Below are 15,929 nucleotides of genomic sequence, written 5' to 3'. Positions count from 1 at the left end.
ACATACATGCATGACCAATGTGAGTACACTACACAATATTCACTTCCAACATCAAAATCAGTAGGAGAGAGGATGCATTCCCCGTATGGGTAATGCATCCTCTCACCATCAGAATCCTTCATCAACAACATTCATCCTCCAAGCACAGGAGGAACATAACACAAAAGTATGTGCAACATCAAAACATGTACACCAGTACATTGAAATCCCTTCACCATGCCTTAAACAAACTCACTGCATGTTATCCAAAGTAATTGTACAGCGACACAACATCTACAAATGTACAGCTGGCCCCTTTCATCTCACCAGACGCAACACATTGCATATATCTCTAGTTCCGAAAAACTCTGGATATCTGAATAAACATAATTAAAAATTAATCAAAGCAGACTCTTAGTTCTGTATCGCCACACAATGACTATATATGTCCAGTATCGTAGGAAAATACTACAGCATATCGTGTTTTACATGTGGTGCCTGTATCGGTTAGGTTATAGGCGTCGCATGTGATGCTGTATCACGGAAAGGTTTTAATTGGTGTTTAAATAATAAATGATTGAGTTGACCTGTCATTTATTAGGTTATATGCATTATCATGCATATAACCTCTTGATTCTGTCAGGATCTTTGTTTATTTGTTTATTTATTCTTCCCTTGGCACTATTTTGTCCGTCAATTATCTTGATATCAGTTTCATCTGGCTAAGTAAATTTTTCAGAGTATATTCCTTATGGCCAGGAATCGATGTGGTTATGTTTTCAAGGTGCGCAATCAAAAATTACGCGCGATTTAACGAAATTACGTTTATAATCATATCTTCACAAGCATGAATCACAATTAAACAAAATTTGGTACTTGGTATTTCAGGTCATATTTGATCATATGGCAATACAATTGCGTGCGTAGCGCATATAACGCATACAAAGATTAATTATTATCAAATAAAGAGAACAAAAAAAATATTTTAAAATACAAACACATGTAATCTGCCGTAGTGTGTCGTAGTTTGGCTGATTACATGCATTTTTAAATGCCGACAAAGGGAATGTTTTGTCAGATCATTTCACATTTTGATGTAAATCAATAAACGGTAGAGCAGTATTATAGACATAATGTTGTTCTTTACTATGCGGGAAAACTGAACACAATACAAACAACATCACACAATTTTTACTAATTCTACTTTATTTTAATTGTTAAATTGCGCATCATGACACAGTAGTTATAATTAAAATCATAATTAATACAAACCAATTCTTTAATATTTTAAAACGAAGATCTATGATATCTTAATTATCTTTTTAAATGAAGGTTACTTAAAAGTATAAAACAAATCAATATACTTAGCAACTGCTTTTTTAAAATGATTTCACTCATGTGACAGTTCGTTGTGAAAGTCAACAATAATTAACATGAAAGTTTAACTTTCTTCAAATTTGACAAAAATATACATAAACAATAGATATACTGTAGTCTAACTAAGTTGTTTGTAATATTTATTGCTTTCCATAAATGACAATACAATACATATAGTTTGAAATTAACAAAATCAAACAAAAACTAAATAATAAAACAGTTATGGAAAAGCAGAGGATAACCCTTTAAGCTGGGAAGCTTGTTTCAGAAGGGGTTCTCGTGCAGAGGAGGATAACCCTTAATAACAGTTAATTAAAGAAATTACAAAGAAACAAAATGATATTTACAAAAAGTAAGTAAAACAAGAATATTCGTCATTGCAAAATAATTCTCTCTGTTTCTATGAAATGCATTCGATAGGATGACATTCCTAAAGCGATTATAATGAATTCTACTTTTTTCCTATTAGACAGATATGCCGTGTTAAAATATTGCTTGCTTACTAAAGGATTTAGGCGCCTTTTTTATGAGAAAAAATGGCAAAAGCTTTACATGTTTAAGTTTTATCTGTCAGTATTCTAGGTCTCATTTCCTGAAGCTGTATAACAGCCACCGGTCGTGTTCGATTGGTATGGGCAGCGTTTGGTTTCTTATCTTTGCTTATACAAGTAAAGCAATAGTCGATAATTGTGTATAGATAGGGATTGACCGAGGAGTTAATTGGTATGATGAACGTCGCCGACAAAACATATATTTTCACAGGAGGTACCCACCCACCCAGTTCAGCACCAATTGCCATCAATACAATAGGAAACCAGCAACAAAAATCTGTGAAAATGAGAAACCCTATTTTCACTGCTAGTTTGATATCTTTTTTTCTTCTTCGTTCTCTGTTAGCACCTACTGATGAGCGCTTGATAGACACGAAAATGATTATATAACTCACGGCGATGATGATAAAACCTAAACAGTTGAATCCTATGTAGATAACAAAAGCATACTCCCAGCCTGGCCAATGGCTTTTTGATAATGGTAGTGCAAGGCACACACTCTTTGCTCCATAATAATTTTCCCCGAAATAATGCAAAATGTACGTTATGTACTCATCGTAAAACAGGTAATTGTGTGTTATAATGTGTGCTACTATTGGGAGAAAGCTGAGCACAATCCAACACACCCATGCAATTCCGATAATAATTCTGCAATTTCTGCGACTAAGACGTTTGGAACTAAATGGATAAGCGATGTTTATAGCACGGTCGATGCTTAAAAGCATCAGTGTAAATACAGAGGACTGACCAGAGAGAGTAGCAATTGCACCAGCAAAACTGCAAAGATAACTATCCTTCCACTTCCATTCAAATTGTGCGTATCGCCCTCTATAATGCATATCTACACTTAAAATGATAATCAAATAGACTACCATTAACAGGTCAGACACGGCAAGGTTGGTGATGAGTGTGGTTTGCACTTTATTAAATTCGTTTGCATTAGGCCTACTTGTGTTATCCTTTTTACACTGTCGTGATATAATAACGACTAAATTGCCACTAACTGCTGAAATTACAATGATCCACATCAATACCCGTATGTATTCACTTTCTAGTAAATCTTCACATGAAGAAAATGGATCTACGCCGGGACTGCAAGAAATGTCACCAACAATGGAACATAAACATGACAAATCCGACTCCCTATAAGAGTAAAGGTAAACATAGTTGAATAATAAATGTTTCATCTTTTAGGGGCAAACCGGACTGGAACTTTTTGTATCATGATAATAAGTAATAAATTATATAGTCTAATGGGAAAATGAAATAATAAGATTGTTGTATCATTACTTCTCAAATAATACAAAAAACAACGTAAAACGTCGGACGGGACATTTATGAATTTGAAATACATGTATGAAATTAATAAACAACAACATTTTAATTAATAGTTGATTATGTATAATTGAGACATAACGTAACTATATTAATTTTTAAAAAGATTTTTATAGAGCAAGGTTTTATTGAAATAATCGGGTTTTAAAATATCCCGTCCGTAACGTCAAATATGTGTTTTTTCATATTTAATATTCATTAATTTAAAGATCAGAAAAATTACAAAAATATTTGTTAATAAACTTCAACTTGAAAATGGCCAAGAGTTATATCAAAATCAGTAAATGAACATTTTCAACTTACGAACCAAATACTGTGGAAATCATAAAATGATGGTTTTGCTGACGAGGGTATATGGATGTACTGTGCTACAAACGATTCCGAGAAATTGGCTTAACTAAGATTTTATGGTACATGTGCATCAATTCCACCAACTCCAGTGACAGATTGTTATCACAGTGCTCGTGTATAACAATGGATAGACAAAGGCATCAACTTACAATCGAAAAAGTAGAGATGTATTCAAGCTAGGATCATCTTGAACCCACCCCTCTCAACAGATTTTATTCAATGCGATTGTAAAACCGATTGCAATACTTACAAAAATGAAATAACTTTAAGTTAAGTAAAAATCTCTCTCTAAATATTTTTTTTTCAAATAAATGAGGTTTAAAAACTACACATCTTTCTCAAACCTTTTCTTTTGAGAAAAATGAAAGATTTGGCGGCAATTTTGAAATATAATTTTTTTGGTGAACAAATAAGCCTACTTACAATATTGTTAAGTTTGTCAATTCCTCAAAAGTACTTGTACTGAAATCCTGTAAGTTGTTACCGTCTAACCGTCTACAAAATAATAGTTTTAAATAAGTAAATCAAACATAGGCATAAATATGATTAGTAAAATGTGTAAAACAACAAATGACACCTCGACTACCCAACACCCCCACAAAAAAATCAGAATGGCCCCAAGCTTATTTCGAATGTTAGGATAAAAAATTCAATGAGTAAAAGGTTGACAGAAAAAAAACATGGCAGTTGTTTTAACCAGTTTTTGTTTGTCGATTATACTCTGTAGTGTTTATTTTAACAGAATCAAGAATCCTGTTAAATTTGTATTAAAATTACAACAGTGTTTAACTTACAATGCTGTCAGTGATGAAGCAAAAGAAGTAAATGCATTTCTATCTATGGTAGTTATTCTGTTGGAATGTAATAACCTTTGAAAGATAAATCAATTAGACATAGAATTATATATGCATAAAGATATACCTATTACATTATGAAAGTGTACAAACATATATGGGGAATAATCAGATTTTATTTAAGCTATGCCTATTACATTTAATATGAAAGTGTACAACATATATTGGGAATAATCAGATTTTATTTAAGCTATGCCTATTACATTATAGTAGAGCAGTTAACGCCATAAAAATAGCCAAGTTGTGCACTTTATTACCAAAGCATGAAACTTGCCACAAAGTTTCTTTGATGTATATAGATTCAAAATATCGGGGGTGCCAAGTGTCCAACGTCCGGTATGAAAATAATTCTTCAGAATGCACGATGACCCCCAATATTTTTAATTTATTCTGAAAGCCATTGAGTTGTAGAAATGAATTATTCATTAACTACAACTCAATGGCTTTCAGAATAAATTAAAAATTGAATGAAGAATTATTTTCATTTTAAAAATGTCTTATTTTTCACCATTTTCAGCACTTTTATGCAATTATTGTGCGCATTTTGTTGTCATTTTTAACCTGCTCGTATAGCGTTATTTTAAGTCGGAACGGACACAAATTTGGTGAATGTACTAAGGATGGTGAGTAGAATGCGATTTGTACAAAAAATTGTAATTTTTACGTATTTTAAGCATCACGCGCGCAAAAACGTGTTTTTGGGCAGTACTTTTTTTTAAACACGCAAATTGCTCTAAATTGATCAAAACATAATTTGGAGCTTCTTTTATTAATAACATTTTTACCCTTCAACTGAAGTTTACTTATAGTGATTTTTAATTTTTTTATGACAAGTTAATGGAGATATGATTGATAATGTAATTTCACAATATGACGTATAAATGACGTCACGGATGAGTGATCACGCCGAAAAGCTTATTAGGATTAAGTTAAATTGTTTGAAAAAATTGTGACATTTTTGTGATCATTGACTTTTAACTTTTTGAGATAATTGTTACACAAAATAGTGTACAGAAAGAAGAATACGATCCCAAAATCGTGCAATGTTAAAGTAGACATGTTCGTAATACTTTCTTATCCTGAAAATAAAAACCTCCTAACTTTTTACCTGGTACACCATGTAGACAGGCAGCCCAGAGACATTTGGTTAGATGAGCTAGGTACCAATATCTGACTATTTAAGTGTGTTGGGGGACACTTGAAGTCAATGAAAATGGGAGTCTGCCGGGTACCCCCTGCTGCGTCTAGACCGGAGGACCCCGAAAGGTGCTAAAAAATGGGCACCGGTTAGATGAGAGAGATACCACCTAATTTTACCACCATTGGCATCCTTATACCAGTATCACAAACGACAGACTTTTTGTCTGCTGCAATAGGCCCGCCAGACCCCCCATCCCCCCCAGGGAGGGCCTAAAATGGGGCTAGCATAGATGAGTGAGGTACCACTCAAAAATTAATGTCAAATGAACAAGTTGTGTTCATACAATACCAAAGGGATAACAACAGACTAATTGTCTGCTGCACCGCAAGTGCCAGACACCCTAAAGTTAGACTAGAGACCAACTAAACCCCCAACTAGCCCAGCTTAGATATTGTAGATACCACCAGCAACCAATGTTATATGATTTAGCACATTGTAAGCAATACCAAATTACCTATTACAGACTATCTGTACACTGCCTTAGCCCTGGCAGACCCCTCTAAAGTTAGACTACAGACCCCCCTTTCCCCAACTAGCCCAGCTTAGATAATGTAGATACCACCAGCAACCAATGTTATATGATTTAGCACATTGTAAGCAATACCAAATGACCTATTACAGACTATCTGTACACTGCATTGGCCCTGGCAGACTCCTCTAAAGTTCGACTAGAGACCCCATTTACCCCAAGTATAGCCTACCTTAGATATTGTAGATACCACCAGCAGCAAACAACCCCCCCCCCCCCCCCCAAAACAACATGTTTAATTGAATAAAGTTTAACTTTAATCGAACTAACACAAAACAATTGAAAATATATCCCCCCGAGGGAGGGCCTAAAATGGGGCTAGCACAGATGAGTGAGGTACCACTCAAAAATTAATGTCAAATGAACGAGTTGTGTTCATACAATACTAAAGGTATCAGGGGGATTACCACCTATCTGATAGGACAGTGATTAATTCACTATTGGTAATCCTTGGCCACATTGCCTAAAGACATAAAATAAAAATAAAATAAAAATAACAACAGACTAATTGTCTGCTGTACCGCAAGTGCCAGACACCCTAAAGTTAGACTAGAGACCAACTAAACCCCCAACTAGCCCAGCTTAGATAATGTAGATACCACCAGCAGCAAACCCCCCCCCCCCCCCAAAAAAACAACATGTTTAATTGAATAAAGTTTAACTTTAATCGAACTAACACAAAACAATTAAAAATATATCCCATCAATGACGATAAAATGACCATTGCCATTCTAAAGGTAAAAAAAGTTTCACTTAAAACATATATAAGCCAAATAATAAAAACTTTTCAACGTATGATATGGTTGGAATCTACCTAAAACATATTTTACTGACTAAACGCTGTAGTTTTACAGAAATAACTTTAAATACCTTTTTTCTAGGGACAGTACAACATACTGAACTATTTATAGGCCTACTGTACATACAATTTTAAGTTAAAAAAACGATCTGTTGCCCAATGCTTTTTAGAAGAGTATAATAATAACAATTTGTAACATAATGTGGTTATTATGTACTATTAACATTTAAACATAATTCTGACCAAACCCAGTAGTATTAAATAAATAACCTAATGAAAGTTTTCTTTTTATTTAAATATTTCTTTGTTATATATATATTACATATAATGTACATTAACAATTTTTAAGTAAAAAACTGTAGTTGTAGCCAAATTCTTAATTAGAAGAGTATATTAAAATATTTTCAACAAGTACTGTAGCCTAGCCCAATGCTTATTATAATAGATTATACTAATTTTTTCTAAGTACCCTTTTTAATAGATACAGTACAACATATCTACCCCAATGCTTATTAGAAGAGTATAATAATCATTATTTTGAACAAAGTTTGTGTATTAAATAAATAACTTTTACAATAAAAGTACTGTAACCCAATGCTGATTAAAATAGTATATTTAATATTTTTATAATGGAATCTACTATTAACATTGAATGTGTTAAAATATGTTTAGATGTACATATTACTGACCAAACTCGGTTAAAAGTAGTAAAAGTATTTAAAATAATAATTATTGTGTTTAATATATTATTTTTTTTCTCTCTCGAAATACTGGATATTACTATGTAAACGTATATGTTAAAGAAAATATTATATTGTAGCCCTTGCCGCATTAGTGAGAGTTGGATAATTGTATTGACATGGACATATAAACATTTATATTAAATAAAAAGCAAAACGGTATAACGGGAGAATTATGAATTATTCTGTAAATTTCTAATTTCTAAAAAAAGAACATCTCAAGTTCACTGTCAGTGACTTTGTTCAAAATAATGATTAATATACTCTTCTAATAAGCATTGGGCTAGTTATGTAGTACTGTATCTATTAAAAAAGGTACTTAAACAAAATTAGTATAATCTTTTATAATAAGCATTGGGTTACAGTACTTGTTAAAAATATATTAATATACTCTTCTAATTAAGAATTTGGCTAGAACTACAGTTTTTTACTTACAAATTGTTAATGTACATAGTGTTTCCCGAAAGCTCTGCTAATTTTTCTGGCTGTTTTACTTTATCGTTCGTTTTGACTTAGCTTTTTTTTGTATCCATTATGATCCAGCCACTGATACCCACAGCATTGTCATTTTTTCAGTAATTTGCCTTTTGATTTATATATATATAAAACAAAGACATATTTAAATAAAAAGAAACCTTTCATTGTAAAGGTTATTTATTTAATACTACTGGGTTTGGTAAGAATTATGTCGTGGGATTGATATTATTAAACAAAATAAATGGAAATTGCTAGATGAACGTAGAGACACGCTCTAGCTTGTATTATGTACAAATGTATACATGGTATTGCACCTCCCCGTCTGTGCAACGATATTGAAATGGTTTACGACCAACATGGATACTCTACGAGATATTTCCAATCTTTGAATGTTATACCACCTATGCCAAATTACTTATTAATGAACAGATCGCTAAAGATCGCAGGAGCAAAAGCTTGGAATAAGATCCCTGTAAAAATTCAAGATCGTTTGTCTGTAAATAGTTTTAAAATTAATTATAAAAAGCATTTCTTAAAAAATAATTGTATTTCCACACGTATTATTATTAACGTTTTTCTTAATTGTTGATTGTTATATATTTTCTATTTTTATTGTTTTGGATTTTTTGAATTTCTTGTGTTTTTTATTAAAGTTGTTTCATTCCAGGCCCCTATTGAAAAACCGACATTTTGTGATCTTTTCTTTTCTGAATTATGTTATCCTGCCTAAATATGTTTTAATATATAAATAAAATAAATAAATAAATAAATTATTTGACAAATTTTTATGACTGTTTCGGTATTGTTATGCCTAATTAATTACCTATCGCATGTTATGTTTTTTTTATAGTTTTTTGAAACAGTAAAGCAAAGTGGTACGGTCCTGCATGGTTAATTAAGCACCACTGTCTTAAGCCTGTTTTCTCGACGCTATTATCGTTGATCTTTAAAATTTAAATAAAGTAATACTTACAACCATTCCAATGCGGTCAAATCAGCAAATGCATAGGCTGACAATGTACCTATTTGGTTAAAGCTCAAATCCCTTAAAAAAAAGAATGCAAAAGTAAAAATTACAAATTATATTAATGTGATCAATATTTACTACAAAATACAAATTACTACAAAAAATTACTTATTTCATTATATTATATTATTTCCGCTGAACGACACGAAATCACAGAAAAACAGTTTATTTTATAGTGTTTTTTTAAGGTATTATTTGACCAATTTCATGACTGTTTCCTTATTGTTATGCCTAATCAATTTCCTACAATGTCATGTAATTTTTATTTTTTTAGTGTCTGAAACATCGTCAGCATTGACATTCTAAAGTAAGATGATCCAAAAATCGTCCTAGGGAGGGAGGGCCTAAAATGGGGCTAGCATAGATGAGTGAGGTACCACTCAAAATTAATGTCAAATGAACAAGTTGTGTTCATACAATACTAAAGGGATAACAACAGACTAATTGTCTGCTGCACCGCAAGTACCAGACACCCTAAAGTTAGACTAGAGATCCCCCTTCCCCAACTAGCCCAGCTTAGATATTGTAGATACCACCAGCAACCAATGTTATATGATTTAGCACATTGTAAGCAATACCAAATTACCTATTACAGACTATCTGTACACTGCCTTAGCCCTGGCAGACCCCTCTAAAGTTAGACTAGAGACCCCCCTTTCCCCAACTAGCCCAGCTTAGATAATGTAGATACCACCAGCAACCAATGTTATATGATTTAGCACATTGTAAGCAATACCAAATGACCTATTACAGACTATCTGTACACTGCATTGGCCCTGGCAGACTCCTCTAAAGTTCGATTAGAGACCCCATTTACCCCAAGTATAGCCTACCTTAGATATTGTAGATACCACCAGCAGCAAAAAAAACCCCCAAAACAACATGTTTAATTTAATAAAGTTTAACTTTAATCGAACTAACACAAAACAATTGAAAATATATCCCATCAATGACGATAAAATGACCATTACCATTCTAAAGATGACTTAGCTTTTTTTTGTATCCATTATGATCCAGCCACTGATACCCACAGCATTGTCATTTTTTCAGTAATTTGCCTTTTGATTTATATATATATATAAAACAAAGACATATTTAAATAAAAAGAAACCTTTCATTGTAAAGGTTATTTATTTAATACTACTGGGTTTGGTAAGAATTATGTCGTGGGATTGATATTATTAAACAAAATAAATGGAAATTGCTAGATGAACGTAGAGACACGCTCTAGCTTGTATTATGTACAAATGTATACATGGTATTGCACCTCCCCGTCTGTGCAACGATATTGAAATGGTTTACGACCAACATGGATACTCTACGAGATATTTCCAATCTTTGAATGTTATACCACCTATGCCAAATTACTTATTAATGAACGATCCGGATCGCTAAAGATTGCAGGAGCAAAAGCTTGGAATAAGATCCCTGTAAAAATTCAAGATCGTTTGTCTGTAAATAGTTTTAAAATTAATTATAAAAAGCATTTCTTAAAAAAATAATTGTATTTCCACACGTATTATTATTAACGTTCTTCTTAATTGTTGATTGTTATATATTTTCTATTTTTATTGTTTTGGATTTTTTGAATTTCTTGTGTTTTTTTATTAAAGTTGTTTCATTGCAGGCCCCTATTGAAAAACCGACATTTTGTGATCTTTTCTTTTCTGAATTATGTTATCCTGCCTAAATATGTTTTAATATATAAATAAAATAAATAAATAAATAAATTATTTGACAAATTTTTATGACTGTTTCGGTATTGTTATGCCTAATTAATTACCTATCGCATGTTATGTTTTTTTTTTAGTTTTTTGAAACAGTAAAGCAAAGTGGTACGGTCCTGCATGGTTAATTAAGCACCACTGTCTTAAGCCTGTTTTCTCGACGCTATTATCGTTGATCTTTAAAATTTAAATAAAGTAATACTTACAACCATTCCAATGCGGTCAAATCAGCAAATGCATAGGCTGACAATGTAGGCCTACCTATTTGGTTAAAGCTCAAATCCCTTAAAAAAAAGAATGCAAAAGTAAAAATTACAAATTATATTAATGTGATTAATATTTACTACAAAATACAAATTACTACAAAAAATTACTTATTTCATTATATTATATTATTTCCGCTGAACGACACGAAATCACAGAAAAACAGTTTATTTTATGGTGTTTTTTTAAGGTATTATTTGACCAATTTCATGACTGTTTCCTTATTGTTATGCCTAATCAATTTCCTACAATGTCATGTAATTTTTATTTTTTTAGTGTCTGAAACATCGTCAGCATTGACATTCTAAAGTAAGATGATCCAAAAATCGTCCTAGGGAGGGAGGGCCTAAAATGGGGCTAGCATAGATGAGTGAGGTACCACTCAAAATTAATGTCAAATGAACAAGTTGTGTTCATACAATACTAAAGGGATAATAACAGACTAATTGTCTGCTGCACCGCAAGTGCCAGACACCCTAAAGTTAGACTAGAGATCCCCCTTCCCCAACTAGCCCAGCTTAGATACCACCAGCAACCAATGTTATATGATTTAGCACATTGTAAGCAATACCAAATTACCTATTACAGACTATCTGTACACTGCCTTAGCCCTGGCAGACCCCTCTAAAGTTAGACTACAGACCCCCCTTTCCCCAACTAGCCCAGCTTAGATAATGTAGATACCACCAGCAACCAATGTTATATGATTTAGCACATTGTAAGCAATACCAAATGACCTATTACAGACTATCTGTACACTGCATTGGCCCTGGCAGACTCCTCTAAAGTTCGACTAGAGACCCCATTTACCCCAAGTATAGCCTACCTTAGATATTGCAGATACCACCAGCAGCAAAAAAACCCCCCAAAACAACATGTTTAATTTAATAAAGTTTAACTTTAATCGAACTAACACAAAACAATTGAAAATATATCCCATCAATGACGATAAAATGACCATTACCATTCTAAAGATGACTTAGCTTTTTTTTGTATCCATTATGATCCAGCCACTGATACCCACAGCATTGTCATTTTTTCAGTAATTTGCCTTTTGATTTATATATATATAAAACAAAGACATATTTAAATAAAAAGAAACCTTTCATTGTAAAGGTTATTTATTTAATACTACTGGGTTTGGTCAGAATTATGTCGTGGGATTGATATTATTAAACAAAATAAATGGAAATTGCTAGATGAACGTAGAGACACGCTCTAGCTTGTATTATGTACAAATGTATACATGGTATTGCACCTCCCCGTCTGTGCAACGATATTGAAATGGTTTACGACCAACATGGATACTCTACGAGATATTTCCAATCTTTGAATGTTATACCACCTATGCCAAATTACTTATTAATGAACGGATCGCTAAAGATTGCAGGAGCAAAAGCTTGGAATAAGATCCCTGTAAAAATTCAAGATCGTTTGTCTGTAAATAGTTTTAACATTAATTATAAAAAGCATTTCTTAAAAAAATAATTGTATTTCCACACGTATTATTATTAACGTTCTTCTTAATTGTTGATTGTTATATATTTTCTATTTTTATTGTTTTGGATTTTTTGAATTTCTTGTGTTTTTTATTAAAGTTGTTTCATTGCAGGCCCCTATTGAAAAACCGACATTTTGTGATCTTTTCTTTTCTCAATTATGTTATCCTGCCTAAATATGTTTTAATATATAAATAAAATAAATAAATAAATAAATTATTTGACAAATTTTTATGACTGTTTCGGTATTGTTATGCCTAATTAATTACCTATCGCATGTTATGTTTTTTTTATAGTTTTTTGAAACAGTAAAGCAAAGTGGTACGGTCCTGCATGGTTAATTAAGCACCACTGTCTTAAGCCTGTTTTCTCGACGCTATTATCGTTGATCGTTAACAGTTAACTTAAGTAATACTTACAAAAATGTCAATGCTGTCAAATCAGCAAATGCATAGGCTGACAATGTACCTATTTGGTTAAAGCTCAAATCCCTTAAAAAAAAGAATGCAAAAGTTACAATTACAAATTATATTAATGTGATCAATATTTACTACAAAATACAAATTACTACAAAAAATTACTTATTTCATTATATTATATTATTTCCGCTGAACGACACGAAATCACAGAAAAACAGTTTATTTTATGGTGTTTTTTTAAGGTATTATTTGACCAATTTCATGACTGTTTCCTTATTGTTATGCCTAATCAATTTCCTACAATGTCATGTAATTTTTATTTTTTTAGTGTCTGAAACATCGTCAGCATTGACATTCTAAAGTAAGATGATCCAAAAATCGTCCTAGGGAGGGAGGGAGGGCCTAAAATGGGGCTAGCATAGATGAGTGAGGTACCACTCAAAATTAATGTCAAATGAACAAGTTGTGTTCATACAATACTAAATGGATAACAACAGACTAATTGTCTGCTGCACCGCAAGTGCCAGACACCCTAAAGTTAGACTAGAGACCAACTAAACCCCCAACTAGCCCAGCTTAGATATTGTAGATACCACCAGCAACCAATGTTATATGATTTAGCACATTGTAAGCAATACCAAATTACCTATTACAGACTATCTGTACACTGCCTTAGCCCTGGCAGACCCCTCTAAAGTTAGACTAGAGACCCCCCTTTCCCCAACTAGCCCAGCTTAGATAATGTAGATACCACCAGCAACCAATGTTATATGATTTATCACATTGTAAGCAATACCAAATGACCTATTACAGACTATCTGTACACTGCATTGGCCCTGGCAGACTCCTCTAAAGTTCGACTAGAGACCCCATTTACCCCAAGTATAGCCTACCTTAGATATTGTAGATACCACCAGCAGCAAAAAACTCCCCCAAAACAACATGTTTAATTTAATAAAGTTTAACTTTAATCGAACTAACACAAAACAACTGAAAATATATCCCATCAATGACGATAAAATGACCATTACCATTCTAAAGGGAAAATAGTTCAAGAGTTTCACTTAAAACATATATAAGCCAAATAATAAAAACTTGTCAACGTATGATATGGTTGGAATCTACCTAAAACATATTTTACTGACTAAACGCTGTAGTTTTACAGAAATAACTTTAAATACCTTTTTTCTAGGGACAGTACAAAATACTGAACTATTTATAGGCCTACTGTACATACAATTTTAAGTTAAAAAAACGATCTTTTGCCCAATGCTTTTTAGAAGAGTATAATAATAACAATTTGTAACATAATGTGGTTATTATGTACTATTAACATTTAAACATAATTCTGACCAAACCCAGTAGTATTAAATAAATAACCTAATGAAATATGTTATTTGGTATTGCTTATAATGTGATAAATCATATAACATTGGTTGCTGGTGGTATCTACATTATCTAAGCTGGGCTAGTTGGGGAAGAGGGGTATCTAGTCTAACTTTAGGACAATTAGTCTGTTGTTATCCATTTAGTATTGTATGAACACAACTTGTTCATTTGGCATTAATTTTGAGTGGTACCTCACTCATCTATGCTAGCCCCATTTTAGGCCCTCCCTCGGGGGGTCTGGCGGGCCTATTGCAGCAGACAAAAAGTCTGTCGTTTGTGATACTGGTATAAGGATGCCAATGGGCATCCCATGGTGGTAAAATTAGGTGGTATCTCTCTCATTTAACCGGTGCCGATTTTTTAGCACCTTTCGGAGTCCTCCCAGTCTAGACGCAGCAGGGGGTACCCGCCAGACTCCCATTTTCATTGACTTCAAGTGACCCCCAACACATTTAAATAGTCAGATATTGGTACCTAGCTCATCTAACCAAATGTCTAATGCTACAACTGACCAATCAGGCTTTCTAATGACCTAGTGATAAAGGATAGGAGACAATTTGTGGTCTTGTACTGAGTCTTAACGTAACAAGTAAACTGAAACAAGCGAAGCGAGCATCATCACTTGGTTGGTACTAGGGCCACAGTTGGTGATCCAGGGGAGAAATGACGTTCAGCGTATTTAATTTGAGGTCATTTTAATGAATAAAATAAGTTAACTTAATATACTCACAGTTCTTCCAATGCTGTCAAATCAGCAAATGCATAGGCTGGCAATGTACCTATTTGGTTACCGCCCAAATACCTTAAAGAAAGAATACAAACGTAGAATACAATTATACATTATATTATTGTAATAAATATTTACTACAAAATACAAATTACTACAACAATTTACTTATTTCATTATATTATTTCCGCTGAACGACACGAAATCACAGAAAAACAGTTTATTTTATGGTGTTTTTTAAAGGTATCTCTGTGTTATTAGTACCGATTTTTATGGCTGTTTCGGTATTGTTATGCATACAAAATGGCATGTTATGTTAGTTTTTTTTGTTTAGTTTTTTGAAACAGTAAAGTAAAGTGGTACGGCCCTGCATGGTTAATTAAGCACCACTGTCTTGAGTCTGTTTTCTCGACGCTATTATCGTTGATCTTTAAAAGTTGACTTAAGTAATACTTACAAAAAATTTAATGCTGTCAAATCAGCAAACGCATTGGCTGGCAATGTAACTATTTGGTTTTGGCTCAAATACCTTTAAAGAAAGAAGGCAAACGTAAAAATTACAAATTAGTGGTGGTACCAGGATCGTCCCGACAAGGTGGATGCAACAAGCGAAGCGAGCATCATCACTGGATTAGTGATAGTGCAAACGTAGAATACAATTATACATTAATTTCCTACAATGTC

General features: G+C 32.7%; 1 protein-coding gene across 1 annotated transcript in view; it reads right to left on the bottom strand.

The window, feature by feature from the left end:
- Nucleotides 1–1,211: 1,211 nt before the first annotated feature.
- Nucleotides 1,212–15,929, bottom strand: part of LOC144852279 (uncharacterized) — a 32,406-nt gene continuing 17,688 nt past the window's right edge. The window contains exons 20-27 of the mRNA XM_078710056.1: nt 15,703–15,774; nt 15,249–15,320; nt 13,130–13,201; nt 11,154–11,231; nt 9,167–9,238; nt 4,388–4,462; nt 4,017–4,088; nt 1,212–3,050 (exon numbers count right to left, since the gene is read on the bottom strand). Coding sequence (XP_078566182.1) covers nt 1,913–3,050; nt 4,017–4,088; nt 4,388–4,462; nt 9,167–9,238; nt 11,154–11,231; nt 13,130–13,201; nt 15,249–15,320; nt 15,703–15,774 — 1,651 coding nt within the window. The 3' untranslated portion in view covers nt 1,212–1,912. The remainder of the gene's footprint in view (nt 3,051–4,016; nt 4,089–4,387; nt 4,463–9,166; nt 9,239–11,153; nt 11,232–13,129; nt 13,202–15,248; nt 15,321–15,702; nt 15,775–15,929) is intronic.

Source organism: Antedon bifida, chromosome 9 (genome assembly GCF_963402885.1).
Source record: "Antedon bifida chromosome 9, ecAntBifi1.1, whole genome shotgun sequence".
NCBI lineage: Eukaryota > Metazoa > Echinodermata > Crinoidea > Comatulida > Antedonidae > Antedon > Antedon bifida.
Note: the sequence above shows the minus strand (reverse complement) of the source record. Positions and strands in the feature narration are given on the sequence as shown.